The sequence below is a fragment of the Plecotus auritus genome (assembly GCF_963455305.1).
Source record: "Plecotus auritus genome assembly, chromosome: 4".
NCBI lineage: Eukaryota > Metazoa > Chordata > Mammalia > Chiroptera > Vespertilionidae > Plecotus > Plecotus auritus.
The window spans coordinates 27134363-27147563 of record NC_137775.1 but is presented as its reverse complement, the minus strand read 5'-3'; the positions used below and the strand labels follow the sequence as shown (position 1 = coordinate 27147563).

At 44.8% G+C, this 13201-nt stretch overlaps 1 protein-coding gene across 2 annotated transcripts in view; it reads right to left on the bottom strand.

Annotated features, from left to right (window-relative positions):
* Nucleotides 1-10527, bottom strand: part of ARFGEF3 (ARFGEF family member 3) — a 149088-nt gene extending 138561 nt beyond the window's left edge. For both annotated transcript variants that reach the window (XM_080665273.1, XM_080665274.1), the window contains exons 1-2: nucleotides 10304-10527; nucleotides 4146-4197 (exon numbers count right to left, since the gene is read on the bottom strand). In XM_080665273.1, coding sequence (XP_080521399.1) covers nucleotides 4146-4197; nucleotides 10304-10388 — 137 coding nt within the window. In that variant the 5' untranslated portion in view covers nucleotides 10389-10527. The remainder of the gene's footprint in view (nucleotides 1-4145; nucleotides 4198-10303) is intronic.
* Nucleotides 10528-13201: the final 2674 nt, after the last annotated feature.

Sequence of the window (13201 nt, the reverse complement as noted above, 5' to 3'; positions counted from 1 at the left end):
GTAAGTTAGGAAACAGTATAGCATTGTCACTTATACTATGTTAAAGGGTGAGAGAAATACTCTTTGTGGTCCATAGCAGTAGGGAGAAGAAAAAGAGAAAATAGACCTTTAAGACACCTTGATTCTAACATGGATCTTAACATCCCCACTGCTAAAGGCTACTCCACATTCTCCTTGGACACAACTGATCAAAACAGCCTCAGTAATTATTTATCAGAATGTTAATTTAACATGAGAAGTAATCAATCAATGGCAAAAGAAAACAATAAGAAAAACTGCACAGCCCAAGTATTTGTGATCTGAATTATTTTCTACTAGAGGCCCGGTGCACGAAAATTCGTGCACGGGGGGTGGGGGGGTCCCTCAGCCAAGCTTGCCCCCTCTCACAGTCTGGGAGCCCTCAGGGAATGTCCTAAGCTGCAGTCTGGCCTCCCTCCCTCTGCGGGAGGCGACCGGACTGATCAGGGGAAGGCGCTGCCCCCATTACCCCACTGCTGCTGCCCTCAGCCCTTGCAGCCACTGCGGCTTTGTCTGGAAGGACATCCGGAAGAACATCCGGAAGACATCTGGTCTATCTGGTCTAATTAGCATATTACCCTTTTATTAGTATAGATAGCCCTTTCCAAAACCTGTAACAACAAAATCTGTAAATAATCACTTCTAGATGATTAATCAACAGAAATAGAAACAATCTGAATATACAATCAGAAGAACACAAGAAATAGTCTATGAATCTGGTTTCTTTCTCATATACTAAATATAACTGGAGAAAATTTTTTAAATAACTGATATATCCAAATACTTTCTCATGAGCAGACAAATATTTACAGTGACTAGATTTTTTGAGCAGGTGCTCAAACAATAAGAAGATGGCGTGTTAAACATAATAACTGCCCAATAAATTTAATTTAAAAAAAAACAACAACATAATGACTGGACAGAGTTAGCACTCTCTGGGCTTAAAAGTGCCAGGAAGATGAATCAAAGGACTGATTCACAACAGAAGGAAAAAAGCCCATTACAGTATATTTACTTGTATCACTTTCCTGATAATAAAGTAAAATAATAAAGTTATTGATTCAATAACTTAATGAGGATTTAAAAGGCTCCCAACTATTGCAAATCAGTCAAAATGAAACCTCCTTAAATGGATAAAATTCTACAATAAACTTACACCTGCAACCTTTTAACAGTGTTTTCCAGCTTTATATATTTCATTCTCCACCCTCACAACACAAAGTCTCTGAGTGCAGGCTCACATCTGCTGTCTCGTTCATATGGTTCCATTCTCTTATACAAATGCTTGACAGACACATTGCACACCTGGAATACAATAATACACATGCCTTTGTATACAAGGATGGCATCACCAGCTCCTTATCATAGAATAAAAACTCTGAATTAAATTTCTACTAATGGTGAAGATATGGAAGGACACCTGTATATATTCACCCACAGTTTCTCATCTGTATCCTTCCAACCAATTTTCTGCCTCCCTCCTATGGGTTGTATAAGATAGCTAGCAGGCTTTGGAGTATATTGTAAGACTATGGATTAAAATAAAGCTAAACGCCTAAATAGGGGACAAAACGTACGTCCGTAGGCCCATTAACACTGTTTTTTATCCAACTCATCTGGTCACACACATACACTAAGAGTTGGAAAATGCCAGTTGTCTCCTGATGAACAGTCCCACCCAATGGACCAGAAGACTCTGTAGGTTCGACAGCTCTTTGGACTGGGAAACAAGCTACAGAGCAGTGTCATGAAACATTTTTGCTCTTGTAGCTTTTAAGAAAAGGTTAACATTTTGGTTTTCACACATTTTAAATTACCATTTAAAATTTTAATTATAATTTTAATTAATTGCAAAGGCTATAATTCTGGCATATTAAAATTATTAAAAATTTTAATTAAACTATAGCACTTATTTAATATAATGAAATCTAAATACCACACCCATTGAAAACCACCTTTACCCATCAAAAAATACATGAACAAACTCTCCTTTAACAACAAAAAGGCTGCATTGTTCTCTTTTCTCCTTGAACTTGTATTTCCATTCCTCTTACCCACAGAATGTTCTCTCAAGATTATGTTTTAATGCTTAAGAGACTTTCATTTATCTTCCCATCATATTTCTCTATAACAAAAAATATGTATAGAGTGATTTTTAAAAAATTTCCATAAAGCCAAAAGTGTTCAATTTTCTTCTGGTTTCAGCTATCATTCCTAATGCTCATAGCTGATCCAAAAATATTAATAATTACTTACTAGAAATGTTAATGTAGTTAACAAAGAAAGTATAATTTTATTAGAAATGCTTTTGTTTCTATTGATATATAGATATAGATATATAGATATATCTCCCTCTCTCTTTCTCTCTAAAATCAATAAATAAAAATTTGAGAAAAAGAAATGGATATTGCTAGTGTATTGTTCTCCTTTATTAATTTATACATCTATGGATAAATATTCCTTATTGCTATAATAAGGTTGGGTTTATCATTAATTCCATACCTTTTTCCCCCCACTTTTATAGACATAAGCAGTAAAAAACCTTGTTTACATAAATAAAAACTGAATGGAGACTTAACAAAAATATTTTTACCTATTATCTTGCGACCAGATTAAGTCCTTCTTCAATTTTGCTGAAGGCCAAGAAATAAAAAGTACCCTGCAAAAAGATGTGTGCCCTGGTCATTATACCCATCCCCTTTACCAACACAGACACTAATAGTTTCATAGTCCTTTGTTAGTGGGAAGAGTTTGTCCCCCAGGACAACACACCTCAGATTCAGGGTGGGATGGGTAACAGCTGTGTCTCTCCTTCGTCAAGTAGGGGAAGGGTGACTGTAAGAGGTGAGATGGAAAAGAAGAAGTGGCAAAATCAATTGGGAAGCAAATCAGTTTTAAGAAAGGGTGCCTCTAGAAGTTGGGGACCAGAAGTCATCTCCCTAAACTACCCAGGCTTTGTGTCTTGGAGAGTCATTCTCCCGTGAGCACAAACACCCAGCAGGCACTCGCCTCCTCCAAGCACAAATGCTGCCAGATGCCTGCCCATTTAGCATTATGCACACTCAGTTTGATTAACACATAAATTCCCTTATAATAGATCAGCCAGTGGCAGATCAACATGAGACATAATAAATTTTTTAAAAAGACAGAAACATAAATCTTGTTCAATCTCCTTGAAAAGAGAGAAAATACCTAATAAATCATCGTGTCCTGAAAATACAGAAATTATACTCAACAATTCAATATTTTTAATAATTTCAAAGAAAATCTGGAAACAATCCAAATGTCCAATATGAAGAAAGCAACTACAATTATGTTACAACAGCCATATAATGGAAGAATATGTAATATTTTAATTTAAAGAACATATACTGACATTAGAAAATGTTCTTCACATGATGCTAACTAAAAAAAAAAAACACAAGCAGGAAACAAATCAGTAAATAAATTTTCACATGAATTTGTAAAGATATGTGTGTGAGGGGGAAAAAGCCTATTAAGAAATGTATTAAACTGTTTTCAGTGGTTCTCCTCGGCCTGTGTAAATATGACTACTTTGTTATTTGTTCTTTCCAAATTTTCCACAAAGGGCATGTATTTCTGGTAATGAGAAGAGATTACAAAAATGAGGGCAGTGAGGAAGGTAGGGAAAGCGGTTCACTGTTTCAGGGCTGCTGCCTATGGCTGCAGTTTGTGAGATGGTGTCCAGCCAAGGAGCCAGTGACAGCTTGAATCCATCCCACACGGTGTAGGACTACATGCCCGCCCCCCCCCCCCCCCCCCCCCCCGCCACCACAAGGAGGGGCGCCATTTCCTAATCCACAGTAGAAGATACTGTCCATTGTCTACATCCTCACTTAGGTTACAGTCATTTCTGCTCTCGACCATTATCCTTTCATCCCCGACTTCCATAGCTTGTACCTTTGGCTTGAGATTTACCTTACTCCACAGACAGGTGGAAATCAGTGCAATCAATTCCTATCATGCCAACCTCATGAAATATCCAGTCCGTGCATGCAAAAAAGCCAGCAGTCAGCAAGTATCATCCTACAAACCAACGAGGTTATCTGGGCTTTCAGGAAAACACGGTGGGCAATTGTTATGTTATACAATTCCCGTCTCCTTACCTCAGCAAGTGTGGAGGGATCTTGACAACGGTATCCACACCACTCAGGGTTTCTGCAAAAGAAAATTTACAGTTAAAAATAAATATGTACAAAGTTAGAATCTGCATTGTACATAATTTCACTGTTTGTATCTTTTTCCCCCAGAAATTTCTACAATTATAAAGTAGTCAATTCTCAATTCTCTGATTGCAAATTGTCCATATTAAAAAATACTCCTCCCCTAATAGCCCCGGAGATGTATTTCCCTATAGAGACATAGAATGAATAATTCAACTCCTAACCTGAATCAGAATGCCAATTTAATCTAGTTACAACTGACTAAAATACTATATTCTTTTTTTTTAAAATATATTTTTATTGATTTTTTACAGAGAGGAAGGGAGAGGGATAGAAAGTTAGAAACATCGATGAGAGAGAGACATCGATCAGCTGCCTCCTGCACACCTCCTACTGGGGATGTGCCCGCAACCCAGGTACATGCCCTTGACCGGAATCGAACCTGGGACCCTTCAGTCCGCAGGCCGACGCTCTATCCACTGAGCCAAACAGGTTAGGGCTAAAATACTATATTCTTACAATAGAAACAGAGAAAGAGAAGTGGTTTCCTTGAAACTATGGTTTTAATACCCTTCAATAATAACTTATACATAAGAGGCTTTCAAGTTCACAAAGCATTTTATGTAACATCTCATTATTCCTGCACACATTTATGACACGGTGGATTAAACCTTTTTAAATCACACTATAATTAGAAATACTGATTGGGAGGCTCACCCCAAATCTCATGAATTCAACTTAAATGTTCAATAGTTTATTTACCATTGTTGTGGATTGCTAGCACTATTGCTGCCTCCAGTTGTAGAAATAATGAAAAGGTCACTATTCTCTCTCAAGGAAAAAAACACAAAAACTGTTCTGTTCCAATAGCTCCAATTTGTCTTCAGTTCTTTAGCTCAAACTGTGTTGATGCTCTCTTCACTGCTTAGAGCTAGCAAGCCCTGTCAATTTGAGCCATTTTCGTTGGGAAAGGAGAAACACCTCTCCCAACCTTGCTAATAGAGCAGAGGGAACAATGGACACCAAATGTCTCCCTGAAACTCAGAAGGAAGAACAGGTGAAAGCATGATGATAGGATCTGGGCCTATGGTGGCCAATGGGACAAAACATTGGTGTAAGCAAGGCAATCCATAAAACAGAAAGATGGAAACAGCAGGTCAGTGGTGCTGTGGCCAAGAGAGGAAGTGAAAGGAATGTCAGTCCTTAAGATGAGATAGGACAACCAGGAAACGAAGTCTTGAGCTTCAGGGGCAGGGAGCAGCTCAAAGGCTACACAGGTCAGCACTGCCCAGCAGGGCCAGTGTCCAGGACAACTTGATGCTGCTCCCCACACGGAGGCTCTGACACCCAACAAACAAATTGTCATGATTTTCCCCATCAGAGAGAGGGGTTTACATTCAATTCAGAATGTGCAATGGTGCCCTACTCTACAAATGCTAGAAGAGCTATAAGAAGGGGAAAGAGAAAGGGAAGTCACAGAGCAGCCATAAGGAGCCCATCCCTCAAGTAGAGATGTTGGGTAGGTAGCTGCACTGGGGTTTGGAGATCAGAGCTGTGCTGTGAGCTGGTGATATAAACAAGGGCATCACATTGTCAGAAACTGAACTGACGCTGTGGGTATGGATGGATGTGTTCAACCCAGCAGGATTGGGAGTAAGAGACGAGGGCTCAGGGCTGATTCTTGCAAAACTCAAACTCTTGGGCTGGGAAGAAGAGCTGGCAAAGGAGACAGAGCAGCTCAAGAAGTATGATAAGATTGGTAGGGCATGGTCATGGAGGCCAAGGTAAAGTGGGTGCCCAGGGTGCTCAGTATGGTGGGTGAGAGGATGGTCTGCTAGACTGAGGTCTGTGTATGTTATTCTTCACTGAGAGTTGGTGGAATGCTGGAGGAGAAAGTTGGATTGTAGTGAGTTGAAGAGTGAGTAGAGGATGTGGACACACTCACTATAGACACTCTTACAGAAGTTTGGCTGTGAAAGTAAAAGAAACTGTGGCTAGAAGGAAAAGTAGGTGGGAAGATAGAGGGAAGGATGGTGGCTGGATAGACTATCCTTCCACTACTTGGTGTTCCAGTCTCTAACTTCCTTTCTCCTTTCCTCCATTTCCTAAATCCATTCTATATGAGTCCCCGATATAAGTAAAAACATTTCTAAAATAAGGGCATGGTCCCTTCCAGTATAATGTTGTCCCATTCTACTTCACCCTGCCATTCCCAGCTCACAAGTTTCCAGGATTGCCAGTTCTTGAAAGAGAATGCTAGTCTCTCAGGCTGTCCACAAGCTGAACCCTCTGGTCAGACCACTGATAAAAAAAAAAAATCTACCAAACTAGATAGCTCAAAATAGACGAGAGATACATATATGTTTTTTGCCATTTATTATACCACTATTAAAAATACCAATTTTCATAGGTGTATTAATGACATAAAGTGCTAAAGTTAAAATATAAATGGTAATCCAGCATATGTGACACTAGAGGCCTGATGTACGAATTGTGCACAGGTGGGTTCTGGCTGGCCCGCCCCAATGGGGGGCCCATCAGGCTGGGCCAGCCGGAGGGGAGGGGCCGCGGGCAGTTGGCCAGCAGGCCCTGATCAGGGTGTTAGGGGCCAATCGAGGCTGGGCCAGCCAGGAGGGGCGCCAATCGGGGCCCAGATCAGGCCGGTTGGCTGCCACAGTGCATGTCATAGCCACTGGTCATTCCGGTCGTTCTGGTTGTTCTGCCATTCCAGTTGCTGGGCTTTTATATCTATAGATAGATATATCACACTTTGCAGAAGGGAAATACTCCAAAATGTGGTGTTATCTCTGGGTTGTGAGATTACAGGTGATTTTAATTTTTTTCTTTATACTGTTTGAATATTTTTCAGTATTCAAAAATGAACATCTATAGGTCTTATAAATAGGGAAAATATTAATATTACTTAAACTCACACAAGTCATTACCATGTTGATTTATTTATTGAACATCTGCCTCTCATACTGTAGGAGCAGAAGCCACAAAAAAGCACAAGCACCTGTCCCTTTGCTCAAGAAGCTCACGTCTACACTGTTGCTATTTGTTGTTTTGGTTGACCAGCATCCATTCCCCACCTTCTGAAGCAGCACCCTAATCTGGTTTTGAGGAAACCATCCTTCCCAGACTCTGGGATTTCACTGGGCCTTGTAGCCTAGGCCTAAGCCAGTTAGCCCATTCCATTCCTTAGCTAAAGGACTGCTTCAAGGATACATACAGGAAATGGCATCAAGAGAAAACAAGTGAAACCAAGGACTGAACAGGAATGACTGGAGATATTCCCCTCTCTTGAGATGATCCATGACAGGCTAAGTGAGAGATGACTCCTCTCCCTTATAATGGTCCAAGTGGGAGATGGCCCCTTTCTCTTGAGATGGGCTAAGTGTGGATAACCCCTCTCGCCCATGATGGTCTAAGTGTGCTGATACCCCTTTTTCATGAGATGGTCTAAATAGGATCATTCATAGCTGAAGATGTGGAGACACATGCAGAGCATGTGAGCTACCTCAAAAAGAGCAGAACAAGGTCTTTGAAACACTATCTAATTCCTGAACCAAACTCAACCCCCAGCCTTCCAAGGGACATTTAATTAAAAATGAATACATTCTGTTTGAATTAGTTTCTTTGGTTTCTTGATCCCAACATATTTCTCAATATCCTGCCCCTAGAGGGTGGCTGTGCATACAGTTAACTATAATCCAAAGTAGCAGGTGCTTGAGGAAAGTCATGTGGACAGAGCTCTGAAGCCAGAGAACCAAACGATTCACCTGAGGAGTTCAGGGAATAAATTCTTCCTGTGGGAGCTGGGTCTTAGGAGACTGGAAAGGGAATTCCTGGCAGGACCAACATGAGCAAAGGCAGAGACGTGCAGGGCACAGTGTGTTCAAGAAAGGAGTGCAGCTTCTGTTGAAGAAAGAAGGCTGGGGCTAGATTCGGAAGAGAGTTCTAAGGAATTTATACCTTAATCATAAAGAAATTATGGGGTTGAGGAGTGAGAAGTGTTTTTAGTAAAAAAAAAAAAAAAAAAAAAAAATGGAAAAGTTGACCATGGACTGGAGTAGGAAAGAGAATAGGGAAACCATATCTCTATGCCTTTTTTTAAGGCTGCATTCTCCCTCCAACATGGCCTTCTAACAAACTTGTACAGGGAGGAAGTTTTTATTCATCTATTCATCCTTATATCTCACTGCTTAATAAATAAATATTTGCTAAATAAAGGAAGAAAAGAAGGAACCCACAGCTTACCCATTCATCAAGTCAAATCTACTTCAAAAGTCCCACCAGGTCACACCAATCCCCCCTCTCCCAGCACCCTTGCCCTCACAGTAAGCCCCTCTTCTTTGATCTGTTTCCTGGTTTACTCATGCCAACCTACACAATGCATGCCCTGCACTACTATTTAACTGTGTCATGCACTCACGTCTCATCTTGCTAACTAGAGGAAGGAAACCCATCTATTCTCACAGTCCGGCTGGACTCTAGGCTCTCAGCTTGGACAAGGTACCTGCTTCAGCTCTGGTCTTCCTGGGTAGCTTCGAGGACCTAATCTCGGCAACGTAACAAGAAGCTGAACATCAAACATTAAAAATACTAGAATACTCTTCTCCTCCCTTTTATCTAAATCTGCGTAAGCTACAGCAAAGTAATAATGAATACAAGGAATGGCATGTTTAGAGTGCAGTTGGGCCCTGCTTTATTATGTTACCCAGCCATCTGTGACCTTTCAATAGAGGCCTTTGGGAATCTAGGTCTGAATCCCTCTGCTGAATGACAATGGCAATGCAAAACAGTACTGTGGCTTTAAGAGCCTTGCTGCTCACTTATTTATCTGGTCAATTTTTCTTTAACAGTAAACAAATGGTCAAGTTCTGCTTCAAACTACAAGATCAACTTCCTAGACAATATCCTAGAAAATATTGTGAAAATATGCAGCTGTAAAAAAAAGTGTTTCTTTGAATGTCTGTACACACACACCCAAACATATGTGAATTAACAGAGTTGCCTGAAATGCCATAAGAATTTTACATTTAGTGGGAAACATGCTAATGACACTTCTCCCTTTTTAGGCTGTACCACAGGATAATGTCTTGACAAGCACTGATTGTTTTTTGGTTGAGAGAGAAAGGATTTCCACTTCATATTTTAATGGAGTGGGAAAGGAGGAAGCACCTGCAGACTTGGGCAAAGCCGGGGCCCCACAGAGCTGCCCTGCTTTCTCTTTGGCCTTTCCTTTTTTAAAAGCATCCCCGTCACCCACAGTGTGTTCCTGATCGCTTTGTATTCCTATCCAGGCTATCTGGATTGCCCAAATCCTTGCCTGACTACAATGTCTTTCCGATTTCTAGGAGGTTGAGTTCTGCAACCTGAGTCAGATGGGAAACACAAATTTGCTTGATTGCAATGTCTTTCCGCTTTCTCCGAGGTTGGGTTCTGAGAAGTAGATGGAACTTATTTCAATGCCTGCACCGCTCACAAATCTGAATCCCACCTGTCTGAAGGGCGGACCACAATAGAATTGCAGGGTAACACAATCCCACCTGGATGTTATGTTTTATGTGCAATAAAAATGAAAGACGATACTTAACAAGCTGGCCTCTGCCAGGAAATCAAATTAAACAGCCATTCCTTCCTGATTACATTCGACAATGTTTTGAGATCCGGGTTGATGGTCCAACTTCCCTCTTCCCACAGGCGCTACGGAATCAGGCCCCTGGATTCGCACCAGCCTTTGTGGTCCTGTATCCCTCAGAGATGGATGACCACGGTCCACTGTGCTGGGGATCTGGAGGAGGGACCCTCCCGGCGTGGAGGACAGCGGTTCCCCGTTAATGTTTAGGAGAAGATAAACAGACCAGAAGGGAGACGAACGGATGTCAACACCCGAACCAAGATCCTCACATCGTACCTCAATTCACCGAGGCAACTCTCCCAATTGCGTGAAATGCATGCAAAACAGATGCTCAGCGAAAGCCCCCCACGTACATATATTTCAGCCCCAGCCCCAGCCCCAGCGGCCCTCCGGCGGCGGGTGAGCAGGGGCGCCCGACCGGCGGGCAGGTGCCCCGCATCCCGCTCCGTGCGCTTACCCAGGGCCCAGGTGCAGCTCTCTTTGATGGCTTTGTACTTGCTCCCGGACGCTTCTTTCTGCAGCTTCTTCAGGATCTCTTCCATCTTGACCTTCTCAGGGGCCCGGCCGCCGACCGCGAAAGGAGCGCGAGGCCGGTCGGGGACGCCGCCGCAGCTGCTGCCTGGCCCTGCGCGCCTAGGCGGCCACCGCGCTCGCCAGCCTCCGGCCCCGCGCGGCAGCTGATGAATCACGGCCGCTCCACGCCGCGGGCCACGTCAGTCTCGTCGCCCCGCCCCGCCCCGCCCGCCTGCCAGGGTCAGGTGCACTCTGAGCCGGGCCACGGCGACAGTGGGGTCGGGCCCCAGGCGGGAATGTCGCTCCCTTGGCCCCGCCACCAAGGGGGACCCCTGGGGCAGGGAGGCTTCTAGGAAAGGTGGAGGCGGATGTCCTGAGCTGGCTCGCCGCCGGGCGTTGACAGCTCGGCCCCCAGGAGCTTCGGATCCGTGGCGCGGAGGCGACGGGGAGGGGCTTCTCCGCGGTCCTTCCCGCGCCACCCCCTGCTCGGGGTTGGGGCTGCCCAGCCCGGGTCGCGGGGTCCCCTGCGAGGTGTGGCGCCTCCCGCTGCATCCCCTGGCCGTGCTTTCACCATTTAATGATCAGCTCTCTGGGTCCACTCTCGGTACCACTCTGGGTGCCCGGCCCAGGCGCTACCTGTGATTAGGGTTACTCTGTCCAGCGCGTATGCAACATTCTCTCTCTCTCTCTCTCTCTCTCTCTCTCTCTCTCTCTCTCTCTCTCGTGCGTGTGTGTACACACACGAGGAAACCTAGCCCAAGACACTGACTTCCCAAACCAACAAGAGTTGGACTCACTACATATTATTAAATCCAAAACCCTTTCATGAAATATTTCTTCCCTCCCTTTCCCTTCCTTTCTTGTGCTGAATTGTTTTCCTCTGGATGGGGGAGGGGGAAGGAAGGGGGCGCACTGGGGCCCAAGCAGCAGCAAAGGGCTATCGGACTTGGATGAGGGTGCAGGAGAGCGCACAGGGACAGCTTCCCCAGTGAAGAACCTTTGGGCAGAACTTGGGAGGCGACCTGGGTGGCCACAGGGCGGGGGGGCGGGGGGGGGGCGTGTGAGCCAGGGACTCAAATATTGAGAGAGTGCCCCCTGTTTCAGTAATCAAGTCATTCACCGATGGAGGCCCTGGGATGGTTGTTGGAGGAAATGGAGAGGAAAGCAGAAATCTCATTTAGAAACCTCATCCCCCCCCCCACCCCCCATCCCCCGTCCCTGTTGTGAAAGCTGTGATTGGGAGGTAAGAGGATTTGAAGCGTAATGTGTTTTCTTTGGAAATGTAACTGTAGTGATAAGTGAGAAGGATAAACTGCAGAGAGGTAGACTGGCCGCTGGGAGAACAGAAGATTCTGCAGTAACCTAGAAATCAGTTAAGCCAATGGTGGGTGGAAAGGAATAGAGGAAAAAATAACAAGAGATGGTAGGGAGCAGAAGCAGCAGGATTTACTGACTGGTGTGGTAGCATATGGGATGACTTCTGATTTTCTTGTTTGGGAAAACGGGAGGATGGTGGCCTGTCCTCCAAGATAAAGAAGAGAGGGAGAAAAGGGTTTGGAATCTGGGATTTTATGAGTTCAGTTTGCGCATGTTCAGGTTGAAATGATAATGAGATGGCAATGGGGTGCTTTCCTTATCAGCAGGAACTCAGATCAGGGCTCTGTGATAGAAATGAGGGTTTGAAAGCATCACGTATTGAGAATTGTTGATGCCTAGGGTTTAGCAAAGGTTGCTGGGAGGCAGTGGATGGAATGGGAGAAGCAGGATGGCAGGGAGGAAGCTGGGGATCACTTACCCACAAATGGTGGGCAGAGGCACAAGTGCCTGAAGAGGAGGCTGAGAAGGAGCAATCAGAACCTCCCTCCCCCACCCCCCATGGGAAGGCAGCCAGGAAAGGAAGTGTCACAGAAGAGGTCCAACAGATGGGGTGGGGGGAGGGCGGGGTGTTCATACTTCTTAAGCCAGTGGTCAGCAAACCACGGCTCACGAGCCACATGTGGCTCTTTGGCCCCTTGAGAATGGCTCTTCACAAAATACCACGTGCGGGCGCGCACGTACAGTGCGATTGAAGGAGTACCCTAATTAAGTTAATAACAATGTACCTACCTACATAGTTTTAAGTTTAAAAAATTTGGCTCTCAAAAGGAATTTCAATCGTTGTACTGTTGATATTTGGCTCTGTTGACTAATGAGTTTGCCGACCAATGCCTTAAGCCCTCTTGGTAACTCGGTACTAACAAGCAAAATTGCAAAGTCCCAGTCCCCAAGGACCCTGCAACTCACCATCCACATCCCATGAACCCAGCCTTTGAGAAAGGTTTCCAGGGCTGAAAAAAAAAATGTTATTATTATTAACACTAGAGGCCTGGTGCACAAAATTCGTGCACAGGGGGAGGGTGTGTCCCTCAGCCCAGCCTGCACCCTCTCCAATCTGGGACACCTTGAGGGATGTCCGACTGCCTGTTTAGGCTCAATCCCACCAGGATCAGGCCTAAATGGGCAGTCGGACATCCCTCTCACAATCCAGGACTGCTGGCTCCCAGCCGCTTGCCTGCCTCTGCCTGATTGTCCCTGACCGCTTCTGCCTGCCAGCCTGATCACCCCCTAACCACTCCCCTGCCAGTCTGATTGACACCTAACTGCTCCCCGGCCAGCCCGATAGTCCCTAACTACCGTCCCCTGCAGCCCTGGTCACTGCTAACTGCCCTCCCCTGCAGGCCTGCCCCCCCCCCCAACAGCCCTCCCCTGCTGGCCTGGTCTCCCCCAACTGCCTCTGCTGGCCCAGTCACCCCTAACTGCAGGCCTGCCCCCCCCGCAACTGCCCTCCCCTGCAGTCCTGGTC